Source organism: Accipiter gentilis, chromosome 12, assembly GCF_929443795.1.
Source record: "Accipiter gentilis chromosome 12, bAccGen1.1, whole genome shotgun sequence".
Classification (NCBI taxonomy): domain Eukaryota; kingdom Metazoa; phylum Chordata; class Aves; order Accipitriformes; family Accipitridae; genus Astur; species Astur gentilis.
The window spans coordinates 36730789-36745454 of NC_064891.1; the positions used below are offsets into that span (position 1 = coordinate 36730789).

The 14666-nt window shown below is 41.5% G+C and overlaps 1 protein-coding gene across 2 annotated transcripts in view; it reads right to left on the reverse strand.

The window, feature by feature from the left end:
- The window catches only part of ANTXR2 (ANTXR cell adhesion molecule 2), a 119447-nt gene that overhangs the window by 45512 nt on the left and 59269 nt on the right, over window positions 1-14666 (reverse strand). Inside the window, exons 12-16 of one of the 2 annotated variants that reach the window (XM_049814871.1) lie at window positions 14061-14156; window positions 7808-7849; window positions 6699-6794; window positions 2508-2675; window positions 1186-1266 (exon numbers count right to left, since the gene is read on the reverse strand). In XM_049814871.1, coding sequence (XP_049670828.1) covers window positions 1186-1266; window positions 2508-2675; window positions 6699-6794; window positions 7808-7849; window positions 14061-14156 — 483 coding nt within the window. The remainder of the gene's footprint in view (window positions 1-1185; window positions 1267-2507; window positions 2676-6698; window positions 6795-7807; window positions 7850-14060; window positions 14157-14666) is intronic. The other variant, XM_049814872.1, reaches the window with a different exon arrangement.

The following is a 14666-nucleotide window of genomic DNA, read 5'->3' on the forward strand; positions in this document are numbered from 1 at the left end:
GTATTTTGTACGTAGATTTGTTACTGTTAATTCTGCTACATGTAACGCACACCATTCATGTGAACAGTAAATAACTTGCCAACATAACTAGAATTATAACGCTAGTATTTGACTGTGTTTCCTATTTGCAGCACTGCACTTGGTCATTCTAATTCCTCCAACACTTGTCCTTGCCTTAATTAAATCTCACCTTTTCTTCCTTTAGATCAGTACCAAATTTCATCCCAGGAAAATAATCTAAATACTGACTACCTCTCTTTCTCTCAAAGGTAACTCCCTCCCTTTAGCCCCTCTAATCCTTTTATGTCATGCTCATGGTGTATGTTGCAAAAATAGCATTCTCACACACTACTGCTTTGTGGTACCAGAGAATCTGGTGCGCCCATCTGGGGCTGGTTTGTTGAGAAGAAGTTGCTGTCTCATTTAGAGGAAATCCTATGTCTCTTCCGATGTGCCACAAACAGGAAGCTGAATGGTGCCAGTAGATTTGAAATACCTTGATGATAAATCAGTTCCTGAGATAAATGCTAAGATTTGAAGTAATACTTTCTTAAGGAATAACCACCAGAAATACACAGTCTAGCTTCACTATAAAGGGTTCAAAAAATAACTCTACTTCCCAGTAGTAGGAGTCTTTGTAGTGAAGGCCACTTTTTCGTGGGTCATGAGTGTTCTAGAAGAAAGGACTGTCTGAGAAAGAAGTTTGCTCTCCTTTTTTTTCCTGTGAAAGTTGCTTTTGGTGTGGAAGTGCAAAGCTGTGTGAAGCAACTTGCATGAAAGTTATTGTTGGTCACTTAAGTTTGATATGGTTTTAGTATTCTGATTGCGAGACTCTACTCTTACAAATGGTTAAAAGAAAGATTTGGGTATTTGTTACAGAGAGCTTATAATGAATGATGTGTGTGCTATGTTTTTGTTTTCCAGCTGAACACACAGAAAACACAGAATCCTTCACTCTGCTTTCAGGAGATCCGTGTTTCTGCAACATGTCTGGGCTGGCGTGATGCATCTTTCAATGCACTTTGTTTCCCTGATGCGTTATTTTTCCTATTGTGCCATTCTTTTGGCTGCAGTGCTTTCTTTAGTTAAGGTCACGGAATTACCAGTGTTCAGCAGCTGCTAAAATCTCCCTGTAATGTGCCCCCCTTTTGCCAACCGTAGCGGATACGCGCGCCATGCACAAACCTCATCTCCTTGCTGTGGTCGCATCAGAGAGACTCTGTCATACTGTCTTCGTAACAGCGCCCACAGTGCATCGAGTCGACCCTGTGGTAACAGAGCAACAAGACTTTCAGTACGATAATATCAGTCAACAGAGAGCACACCACGCCTGCTAAGTTACTGTCCAAGGAGATCCATAAGAGAAATTTACTGGCAGAACCAGTTCCTTAGAGCCGGATAAGCAAAGTAGAGACTTAGGCTGTGTCACCCACGCCACACAGCTGCGGTGCTGCTCTTGCCCATTAGTGAATGCTAGGTACTGCACTCTCACCTCCACTGGGAGTGGAGTGGCTATGACCAAACCCACATTTACTTCCGAGCAATCTAGAAGTAATATGTTTATTTGCCAATATTTTGGGCTGAATTGCCACATGTCCGTCTGGGATTTCTCCCCATAAATGCGTTTGTTTTTACAGCACATATACAGCAAGTTCATGGTTCTTGGGAAGCCTCGGACATGCTAGGCACACGGTATACAGCTGATTCGTGATGTGCGGTAAGTCCCACATGTAGCAAGTGCAGCAGGTTCACTGCAAGCGCTCAGGCTGCCTGTGCAGAATACACATAGCAGCTCTGATGCTTGTCAGAAGCATCCTGCTCCGCACAAACGGGTTGCAGAGTTGTGCCTGCATGTGGACAACACGTCTTCAGGACCTTCTCATGGTCAGAAAAGACTTGTAAGGAGTTGTGAAGACAGAACAGACGTATCTGTACTCCCAGCTAAACCTGTGTATTCTTTGCTCTTACACATTTAAAGCAAGGTATTTATGGGCCCATCTCAGTTTTTATGAAGAGCTTGTTACAGGTTTGCAAGTGACTCACGGCAACTAGAGAGGAAAATGCCTTTATTTTATGACTTTTATTATGTTTTGCTTGTTTGTCAGACTTTTTGCATTATATTGGTTTATAGAATTTTTTGCTTTTCTTGGACAGTAATGAGTATGTGTGTTTAAAACTTAGTTTAACAGCTACAAACTGTGTAGTTTTAGGCTTAATTACATACACAGTGAGATACACCAAATGCCAATACAGCCCCTGTAGATTTTAGTACTCTTACTGTATGTTATGTCCGTTTTTGGGGGAAGGTTAACAGAATGTGGTAGTAATGATGAAGTACTGCATTTAGAGCTGAAAACTGCTCCTGCTATTCATCCTGAGTAGGTGTTCGCTTTGAGAATAGTACATTACACTTGAATGGGACTACTTGAAAAATAATGTACAGTTCAGCATACATAAGACTGGTAAGGCAGACAAAATTATATTGTACCAAAGACTAAAAAGATTACCTTAATTGGCGTATACCACTTCTCCTGAATGGCTGGTGAGGTAGGCTTTGGTTTAGGTGGTTTAGGATGAAAAGGTTCTTCTGGTTCTTCTGGGAGTTTCACCACAGCATTTTTTGCTTTTTCTAATCTAGCCCCTTCTTCAGTGGATCCTTTATCACCCCAGCGAACCTAAGGAAAGCCAGAGTTCAGACTTAAATGCACTGTATGCAAAGGACAAGGAAACTGTTGCAAATAACAGTAGCGGAAGAAGTTTGCATTTGGACGAAGTTCTGAATAAACAAGAGGGGAGGTACTGAGAAAAATGCTCCCTCTTCATTTTTGATGACAAGCATTCTTAGTTAAATACATATGTAAATATGAGTCTCTCAGTAGTGAGAAGTCAAGAGAAATATTGAAGAAAATTCTGCTGTGCATCATACAGGCTGTATAGGAGACAGGAAATCTGGGAAATCTTCTCTAATTAATGATGTAAAAAGATATTTTCCAGTTCTGCTTTATCCTAAAATACTAGACCTTAACCTGGCACCGATGAAAGCCTTGATTTTTGTCACCCCAGATTTCCTAACACAGCATGTTTGTTGAGAACCCCAATTTAGACAGAAGGTGATACTTGAGCAAGTTTTAGCAGAAGCTCCTTGAAACTGCTCAGGTTTTTGAGTAGTTCTGCAAGAAGACACATACTGGAGAAAACACAGATGAAGCAGTCTAACCTGCATAATAAGTAAATGTAAAACATGTAGCAGTGTGTATTTTATCACTGCCACAAGTATATAAAATATATACAAAGGGTTCAAAGAGAAAGGAAACCTGGATTATTGCTGGCGGTGACACAAGCACATATTTCTACTTCCATAAAAGGTTGTACTTAACTATGCTGTAAAGAGGAAGTATAGGAAAAAACCTTCCCTCCAAGAGAGATGATTTGTCTTGCTACAGTAATCTTATTTCATCTTGTAATTGGAAATACCATGCAGCCATTTCAGCAAGGATGTTTGCTGCATTGTGCAAAGAAACAAACCTTGACAAGACTGCTACTTTATCATCCAAAAAGAGCATCTAAAAGCTATGGCTGGAGTTTGAAAGTTCTTAGTAAAACTGGCCTGGATTATTTTCAGTGCAAGACTTTCTAAATCATGCCGTCTGCTGCAATCTAGCCAGTAAGGAGGACCCGATACACCTAAACCTAAACAAGAAATTAAATTCTGACATTACATCTTGGGTAAATGTGACATGCTGATGAGTCACAAAACCGTTACTGGGAAATAGCTAACCATTACTGCAGGACTCCACCAACGTACTTTTTTTTTTTCAGGGACCTCCTGACTGGAGTTGCCAGGCATGAAAAGAGAAGACTCCAAGTAAGAAAAACCAGAGAAGACTGACCTTCCACCCTGAGGGAAAGAATTAAGAGCATCACTGCACACTGCTTGGTATGTATATGTCAGTTCTGGCTTGCTACCTGCCAATTCAAGCACTTGAAAAGTAGGCAGAAAAACAGTGGCATGCAACAACTCTCCCACTGCAAAGGGACACCAGGAAAAAGACACAACCCTCGTCTTCTGCTAGCTGGAGGGAGAGAGGGAGGGAAGGAAGGACAAGACTGCTCCAGGTCTTGCTAGGGACACTCTATAATGTGCCAGGATAACTATGCCATAGGATGAGAGAAGGAAGCAGCCTGACTTCTTCATCCTTACCAGCACCATATGCAGAATGTGCGGATATGGAAAGTGAGGAAAGTATGTAGGCAAGCCAGAATCTAGCCCCCTTCAGAAAAATGAAATACCTTAGAGGAAAATCTTGTCATTTTATCAGCACCACCAAGTGTTTTTTACCACTGTGATCTGAATGTAGAGAACAAGAGCAGCAAAGTACAACAGAGCTTAATTTGGTCTGTAGTACTATAACTCACCTTAGTAAAATTCAGACCATCGTTTCTTAGGAGGGGTATTGTTTTGAACTGTTATTTTGAACTTTACTGTTTGCCTTGCTTAGTGATTTCTTTTTCTCGCTGGGGAATCCTCTGTCTGCAATATTACAATGGGTTTTCATGTCCAAGTAGGCCCTGCTGAGTCATTAAAATGCATCTGTATCTTTCACTGTGATCAATGGTACTTTTACGGTGGTTTATATGAGGTTGTTAAAATGTATTTTAAACACCGTTAAAACCATTTAGAGATAGATGGTGGACTCCTTACTGATAAAAGGACTCCTTCTCCTTCAGATTAAATTGACTTCACCCAGAAGACCAGGATTTGCAGTGTCTGACAACACAACTTTGACATAAAAACTTACTGCCTTTAATGGATGGGGTCTAGAAATGACATCACAAAACTTTAAAGCAATGCCAAAAGACAGATCTAGAAAAAGTGAACAACAGTGGCTAAATTATTCTGGACTGTCGCAGAGGGGTGAAGCTAGTGGGGAAGGCAGGAGTGAATGTGTCACTGCCCCAAAAGGGAATATAGTAAGCGAAGAGAAGTAGGATAGGAGCGCTAAGTAGAAGTTTACTGGTTCATGCTCTCCTTTTCTCCATGCAGGGCAGCTGCCGGAATAATGGCAGAAGAGTACAGCACAAAAACAGACAACTGCATTACCACATGAACTGAAAACAGGGAAGAAATGTAATGGCTAATCCAGCAAGTTTTTCGTTGGCCACAGCTCAGAAACCACATTTAACTGCCGGGCAAGGAATAACCTCCCTTTGACCCGCTCACCTGCATCATCTCGTTAAGACTGTTTTTGTTTTCTGTCTGGCTTGTGCGCTTGCCCTGCCCCGATTCACCAAACAAGCAATGTGCTCTCTTGAGCCAGTGACAGGTATGAGGTCTGATAACGCTCTGTCCGAACAGCTGGGAATGGGCTGTTAAGCCAGCGTTTCCCTCAGCCCACTGTTACAGATACTACAGGACAGAGGTAAAGCTCCATTATCAAATGCTGAGGCACTGATGATGCAGGGCCGAACCCCAAAATTTGTTAGTACTCCCAGGTCCCAGAGAAGGACAGAGACACACCTCCACAGAATGAGGTGCCTTTCAAGAGCTCATGGTGGTGTTGCCAGCAGCTTCAGTTGCTTTACACCTTTAGCCCTTAGCCCTGCACAAAATTCCTAGCACAGGTGAACAAGTCATCTAACGTAATCATTACTTTCTGCTCTCTTCTTTGAAGAGGAAATACTGTATTTTTGTCATGTGATGAACACGCATTTCTTTATGGTACTCATGTTACTTGTGTTCACAAGGTATCTATCGGTTTTCTGTTTCATTGCAGGAGATCCCATTTACAAACCGTAACGATTTAAACCATGGAACCCCCTCCTGGAACTCCTCCTGGAGGCTCATCATGGCTGCTGTTAGCAATCCAGGCTTGTAATTCTTGATGTTGGAACGTATTTTCTAGTTTGCCTCTGAAAAGCACTGCATTGCACTGTTTTCTTATTCTGAAGTCTGAAGCTCTTCTAAATTAGCAATTCTGAATTGCTGAAGGAAACACATGTAAGCAACACAGCTTTAAACTTGCATGTTCTTCTGCTGCGTTTAAAGAGAACCCAAGTAAAGCTGATTCTTAGGCCAATACCTTTAAAGTTTCGTCGAGATAGATCAATATGGCCTAGGTGGATATTTCAGACAGAGACAGCTTCCTAGACTGAAGTTAAAAACTGCAGAAAACTGCTCTGCAAATTCCATAAAGGCTGACTTTACTATAAAATCTGACATAAGGACGTGCCCATAAGGATGCACATTTTTCATTCTGTTTTAATTAACATGATGCTATCATGTCTCTTCAAAGACAGGCACTGTTGTCGCTGTGAGTTCCTTTGGGATCAAGCCTCTCCTTAGCATCACCATTGTCAGTGCATTTGGCTGGCCCACAGTTGGAGGACTTATGTTTCACTGTAATTTCTTCCAAAACATTCAGAAAAGGCTCTCACTCTCTCTTTCTCATTAGCTTGATGGAAAGAGCATGTCTTCAGGCAGCTATTTAAAGTTCCAGTCAAATGGAACTACTGAAAGCTGTTCTTTCATAGGCAAGGTCAAAATTGTTTGATCTGGTAAAAAATTTTACAAGGCTTATGTCACTGGGAAGGGAGCACACATTATGCCTTTGTATTTTCAGTACACTTTAAAAGTCTTTGTTTCCACCATTTGCAGCCTCAGAGAGCATGTGTTTTAGTGATTGGCATATCGTACAAACCTCCATTCTTTTAATTCCTCCAACTCCTCGTCCACCATAGTAGGAAGCATCTACTGTGGGCCATTTCTTGGTAGGCAAGGGCTCTTGTTCTTCTTCCTGTCAAATTCAAATAACATTTACTTTAAAAAGATATGTCCCCCAGCAGTGTCTTTTTAGTACATTTTACTAGAGTTCACAGAGAGTAAGTTTTCCCATGTTAGGTGTGAAAGATCAGATATGTAGGTTCCCAAAGTGTTCACCAATTTCCAGATAAAATCTGGTCACGTTGGGAAATATTTTGATGTTCTGCATGGGAAAAGCATTGGTGTCAACCATTAGGGAAGTCCAAATGGGGAACCTAACTGGGTAATCTATTGACAATCATTTGTTTGCCTTGGTCCTTTTCCTTTCCACTAATAAAAATAAGCAGAACATGCACAAAAAAAAGCATTTGCAGTGGCTTCTTCTACAGATAATACAATGCCTTCAGCAAGCCAGATCATCAGTCCTACTCATTTGGATTCAGCAGACGGTGTTCAGCAGATCTGCAGATAAAGGTTGCACAGCCGATCACGGTTTCCTAAGCCAACCTTTGTCAAACTCGCTCTTGGCTGCCTCAGCAAAATGAAGTGTGCCTTATCATGGACTTAACTGTCAGAGTACACTTGAGTACGCTCAAGCAATTGGCTAAATCAAGACCAAGGGGCAAAAATACTGAAGACACCAGAAGATCCTCTAATGCATTGCTGCCCATAAGTGAGAGAGAAATTCCTTTATAGGGGTTCTTCAGCGTCTGGAATGCCAAAGCTGTGGGAAAATGCTGTTTAAGTCATACATGAATCTTCAGACTGTTACACAAGAGCTACTCGGTCTTTCTGCTTTCGCTGCAGAATTGGGAAAAGCCCCTTAATATTTCTGCGGATTTGGGCTTAATTCATGCCACACTGAGACGACTGAGACAAACAGAGATTTGGACTTTGGCCACCCCACTCTCATCTTAAGGCTTCCCATGGGGCAGTTCTTTCTTCTTAAGCAGCTAGGACAAAGAGCCAGATTCGCAGAACACAGGAAAGCACAGAGGAGTGGTAGCGTGTAACCAGTGTGATGAGTGGAGCACCGTCATACTGTACCTCTTTGGGAGCTGGTGGAGGTGGAGGGGGATCTTTGATGACCTGAAAGAGCCAAACACATAAAAGCATAAGGAATTGCACTGGCAGCATCCAACAGTCAACAGAAAATTTTAAGAGTGAACTGCTTCCATCTGAGTCCCCCACATCTGCTTGCAAACTGGCAACCGCTGCTGCCAAGTCCCTTGGGTATCGATTATCAAGGCCTTCTGGAAATTAACACCATCCATCTAATAGAAAATAACATCAATTGAGTGGCAGACACTCTTTGGGCAGACGCGTCTGCTGCTTTGCTTCCCGACCGGATAAGACTCAGTCATTCTAAGTAATAGTCAGTGATGAAACACTATGGAGTCAATTAGCAAGCCTGGGAGGAAAAGCATCCCAAGGTCTATGTGAGGTCTTGCATAATCTCGGGCCAAGATGCCTGCTTCCTTGTGCCATGCTGCTGGATAATTTCTGGCCCTATGACAAGTGTGAAATGCCTTCTGGTAGCTCAGGCTTCACCTCTAGACATCCAGATCGTTTCCACAGATCTCACATTTCAGATCTAATAATTTAAGTATGTAGCTCCTTGACTGTTCAGTGTGGAGTGCCTGCAAGTGGAAGTTACATTCACAAGGCTTCTTAAACTGTTTCTGGATAAGGCTTGCTCTTAGGATAATTCAGTTACACCTATATTTAAACCTCTACCTACAGTTTCTTCCTGTTCCCTTTGTCACATACATATTGTAAATCTCAGGGAGTTTCCCAGTACTTGACAGGAATCCACTGAAGAGTACAGGGAGGGGAAGAGGAAGGCAGCAACCCTCTTAAAGGATTAAGATGAAAACTGAATGCACAGCCATTCTTCCACAAGAAAAGCAGGTCTGTAAGCTGAAAAGAAGTATTTCAGTGATATCAAGTCATTTTTCGTGCTTGAATATTTCACAGAAATGACTAAAAAATATCCCATGAATATAAAGGAGTCTGCTTCTGCTATGCCTTAGTATTATACAAGCATAACCAAAACTGTCCATGATGACAAATACCTAAATCTCCTAATACAGGATTAAGTACCTTAATTGAAATATGCCTTATTTTATTCACTCTGTGCTATTAATTATAGTACTTTAATTTACTCTACCACTGCCTATAAATAATGTCACTGCACAGATGTATAGCATCATACATAAAAGAAACATATTTTTCTTCACCAATAATCAGGAGTTTTCCTTCTTGATTTACATTTCAAGTCACAGTGCCACCAAGATTGTTACTAGTAACTGCCTGAACAAGCTATGGACTTTTAGCACTGGATACAGGAATTCTGTCAAATAAGAGAAATAAGTTATGGCACCCGTGGAAACATTTCTCCACAGCCCTTCAGGTTTAAGATACTGAATTGTTCATCAAGCAAGCTCAGAGTACTTTGAGTGGATTGGAAAGTCAACTTATGGATTTTAACCAGACGTCCCTGGTTTATAATGTTGCAAAAACATGCCAGAAATTATTTTTCCTTAAATGTTTCTGAATACTTTTTCTTCTCATCCATCAGGAAATATCAGAATACTTCACAGAAATTGATTATTTAATTAGTGCAACATTCCTGAGAGCCAGAGTGGAATTACTGCCCTAACTTTACAACAACTTTACAACAAGGAAGCAACACCACAGAGGAATCATGGGACAGATTCTGAGAGACACTTGGATGCTGAGCAAGATTGTCCAAAGCATGAAGATATTTAATTCTCACTGAAAGCAACTGGAAGACTGGAAACGGTAAAAGAGTACCTTCAATATATTAAGGGTCACCTGATCTTATTTGATTCCCATTCTTATTTCCCTTTTGCCTGTGTCTAACGATTATCTCAAAAAAATGTATTTCGCTGGCAAGACTGCAAGCTGTACAGGGGGGAAGGGCCTAGCTGGGTGTTGGATTTATATGAATGCATATTAAACGGTATTATCACTCCACACTCTATAGTTCTACAATTCTGAAGTCTTGCAATCTCTCCTAAGCAAAGACACCTTTGCACAGTGAACTTCTTTGTGATGCATGCTAAATTTGCTTGGGCCCTACGCCTACTGATATTTACGGAATCAAATTTTCTACCCTGGTGAATCGAGAAAAACTCTTACCTGTTGACCTCACTGCGCTTCAAAAGTCACAAGTCAATGGCAGTTTTTGTTTGACTCCCTGATCAAAGGATCTAATCCTATGCCAGCTGCTAAACTCCCTGAAGTTATACAGTAAATTTGATTTGAAGCTAACCAATACATTAATTAGCTGCTATTTCTAATAGCTTCAGAAAATGAAACTTGTTTTACATGTGACAGTGGTGTGAGAAAATAATCTGCTTTGAGTAGCAGATACTCACCCCTGCTGACAGAAGTGGAATGTAAATGCCTGCATCCTTATGTTTCCACAGGCTCCTCACACACTCTCCCTCTCTCACACATGCACATGCACAAAGATTATTTTCAGTCTTGTGCGATATTTCAAGTGAAATCAGTAGAAAGCCATTTTTAAAGAAGAGAAATCCGAGGAACCCATGCAGCTTTGGCAGAAAACAATGCAAATGTAGCATGAAACTGCATATACTGAAGATCATAATATTGCAAATTAACTTCTCCTGAACTTGATTCAGATTGTTTAAATATGGAAGACTCTGAAAAAATGCTGCTGTCTTATTAACCCCATGTAGAGATGGATTATTTCCTAGTTTTGTTTTGTTTTATTATCATCATCACCAGGCAAGCCTGCATCTCATTTATTTAGTGGCAAGGAATGAAGTCTTGAGTTTGGAGGAGAGCCGATTTCTTAAAAAAAAAATAAATAAATAAAAAAAGTTAGTTGCTTCAGGCAACAGTCCCTTTGATCTGCTCATTAACACTTTTCAAATGTTCGTGTGATGTGGGCATTAGGAAATGTCAGCACCAGAGCCTGAAGCCAGCTTGATGCAATCATATGTTCTGATATTGAGGGAAGAGTGAAAGAACTGTCAACAGTGAACTGCCTTTAAAAAAGGCGGGGGGGGGGGGGGGGCGTAGAAAAAGAAAAAGGAGTCCCTCTACCCCAACCTGTAAGTGTACATGGACCTCATAGCAAGAATGCTGACAAGACTGAGTCCTAGCAAGGATGAAGCGGAGTGCCCAAACCACCTGAAGCTCACCACTCTGCCTGCAGGGCGGTAGGGATTACATGCTGTGTGGCTCCGGACACTCATTCTGTTCTGTCCGCAACATTTTTTGCCTCTCTCTCTTCCATTTGGTTCTGAAGCATGGGATGCTTACAAGGTTTGAGGGCTGCTGCTTTCCTCCTTGCTCCTGTTCTTTGTCCCATGAAACCAGACATTCCACTCTGCCAGGGAAGCAGGCTCACAGGAAGGGAAGAGGAGGTGCTGCCTGGCCCTAATATGCTGCCTCTCTCGTCAAGGACACTGGCACCAAGCCCAAAACTACATAGCCAGAAGTGGCAGTAACATGTACTGTGAGAAAAGTAACGCGTAATGAGGGAAAAGAATGGAGGCACAGTATAATGATCTGAGGAAACGGACATCAAAACAAAAAGAATGGAAGAGTCAGTATTTGGTAATAGGTTCAGTGCAACCGTATGTGGTTTTGGAACTCAGTATTGTTGCAGCAATGAGTTCTAAAATTACCTTTTCCTTTTAAAGAAACAATATCCATGAGAGATGGGAGGAAACAACAGAGGGCACTAACATTTAAAGTGCCATGGTTTTATTGCTCCCGTAGAAGTCAGGCTGCTGCTTAGTAGTAACTTATCAATCTACAGCTCAAGACTTCTCTAGAAAGAGCCAATTACTCCTGTACCAAACACTGTAACCAGAAAAGATGCTCAGGGTAAGCTACTATCCCTTAAAGTAAACATCAGGGAGGAACAGACTTAAGCACAAGGTTAATCAGAACCAAGGGACATTTTCTCACAGCTCAGTGCAGCTCTTTGTGGAGACATAGCTCCCCACAGGAGATTCGCCCAGACAGAACCCTGCCTTAATGCCACAGTGCATCTTTGGCACCCAAGGTAGTATCTTTCCTCTGAAATTCATTATAAGGGGCATCTGTTTTAGTTAATTGGGTCCTAGCTTGGGTATGCCCCCACAGCTCTGCACAATATTGATGTACATATGTAACATTAAACTGAACTCCTTTGTAACAGGCATAGGCTGGTGCAGCTAATATTTAAATGTATTACACAGGCATAGCAACCAGAAGGGCTGGCAATGAATACCACAGAACTATACATTTGACTATTTTTTAATGTAGGACTTCGACATAAAAAAATCCAGAAAGCACCTTACTGATAGTCATTACAGAGTTATCACTGGAAAAAAAAATCCTGCTCTCAAGCAACTAAGATACTGCAATTACTCTTCACTGTAACCCAAGGAAAACGCACAGTATACCATGGGAACTGACCACTAACGAGCACTGACTTCTGAACACTGGCCAATGTGAAGAGTATTTTTATTTTTTTCACTAGGTTGTATATGTGTAAACCCGATGCTGAAAAAAAAACACCTATCCACTTGGCAAATTATTAAAATTGCATGCATAACTGAATATGATGTGATTGACTGCACTTCCAACTGTAAAAGACTGATTCTGGACTAACGTAACTTAGAGACACGTGTATTACGTTTTGACAGTCATATTCAGCTCACAACAAAAACCAGAGTTATGGTGAGGTAAATTGTTCTGAGACCTCTGACAAACTGAAGGAACATAAGGCTTCCTGATATTGGTCAACTCAATAGGAAGTGTGTGTGTTTGTCTTAAAAAAAAAAAAAGAAAAAGAAAAACTTGAGAAGTCAGGAAAAGGACAAAAGAAAAGCAGCTGCTTTCAGAAAAGGATAGGAAAGGATATGATGATCCCACTCAACAACTATTAATGAGTAGTGTAACAACCCACTCCAAAGTGTGTCTGTAAGTAGCTGACAGGAGACACTGAAAAAAAGTTACCTTACTTAGGGATTTAAATTGTATTTTACATGTGTATTTTTAAAATAACTAGGCTTTGAAACACAAAATGTTTGCTCTTCTACCAGCACAAGTCTGCCGCAATATTATTTCCTTCACGTCCTCTATCTCCCTCTCACCCTGCCCCGATGAGAGATCTACATGAAATGCCTAGCTGTAACCGCTTTCTACAGACAGAGAGTATGGAAACTAAGACGTGTGAAGATGATCTATGAATCAAGGTTAGCCCATTGTTTTAAAATAAGAAAATAGGAAGCTTTCTTCTTAACTGATTTCAAATTTTCCTTTACCACAGGAAGGCTCATGATATACAATAAAGTTGAAGTAATAACAGACAATCTCCCTAGATTTCTGCTGGGACACTCCTGTGGAGAATGAGACAGAAGAGAGTCTTTTTATTAGAGAAGAGCTTATAGTTCTTGCCTCAGAAACCCGAGACCATGAGGATGCAGACGGGGCTGAGGACTTCTTGCCCTAGGATAGCCTGGGGCCTCAAGGACTACACCAAGGCTTTTGATTGTGTGGGCTTCAGCATGGTCAGGAGAGAAGGCCAGTTCCTCTGCTGCCCCCAGTTCCACAAGCCCAAGACAAGACAAGGAATACAGTGACAGCCTGGAAGCCATCTCCACTTCCCAAGTCCTCAGCGCTGTTGCTGAACTGGATGAATAATGAACTTCACCCATTTAAAAACCCCAACGTACAAAGAGATGGAAGGAGAGTTAGTGAAACAGCACTGCTGACTGCTGCTAGAAGGATAAAGAGCGCGCTCAGATGAAAAAAGATGCAATGTGTGCAAGGAATTAAGACAATATGGGATTTCCAACTTGAGAGCCCATAATGGACTACAAATACCAATTTCAGTGATAGTACTTTTAAAATGGTCCTTGATTTCAGGATGTCTGCATATTATTATGGCCAACAACTTTCAAATAACAGAGAAAAGGCTTTTACCAAAAACTTCACAGAAATATGTGCTCGCTCAGTAGAAAGCCAGTGAGCAGTACACCAGCATGCTGATGTTGGTTCATGTGTGTGCAGGTCTCAGAAAGCCAGAAGTACTGCTAAGAGTGCAGTCCACGGCATTGAAGCTGGTCTCTTTCTCCATTTATTGTGTATCACTAATGAAAGAAAACTCCCTCAACAGATGGCTTATGTCAGATGTAGCTCTCCTGTTACTTAACCTATTTCCCATGTTATCTGTGTTTCCCAACATGCTACGAGTTATAATCGTGAGTCGCACACCCAGTGACTTTCTCTTGTAGTCTTTACTCACCACTTTGCAGCAGAGCGGCCAGAACCACCAGAGCAGACCGAGTGCCACTAACAGTAGCAGCACAAGAACAGCAATAAGCGCCGCTACTCCACTAGACTGCAAAGAAAGCAGAAAGGCAGTGTCAGTGGATGTTGCAAATAACTGGTGCCTGGTTTTCCCACTCACCCCAAAACAGCTTCCTACTGACCGATACAAATCCCACACAAATTGTTCCCATGGGTCAGATCCTGTTCTTGCCAATGGAGAAATTCCTCACAAAGGATCAAGAAGGGCATCTTAGCCAAATGCATATCTGGCACAAGTTCAGTGACACGCATTGTTCTAAGTCTCCTCAGTTCCACTAGTTATGTAGAAGGTAAGCTAGGATGCTTCAATAGGAGCTGCATGTCACAATAAATGATGTATCAACACTAAAAAGAGGGAGGAGGTGGTAAGATGCTATTCGTGTTTCTCGTTCCCTGTGAGTTCTGGGGCCTGCAAGTCTCAGGTATTCAAAGGGACTGAACACAGCGTGCTGAACACAGCAGTACTGGTGGACATATTAAATTGAAAATGACAGAACTTTGAAAACTACTTTCTTCTGCCTACCTGTAAACCAAACTTCAA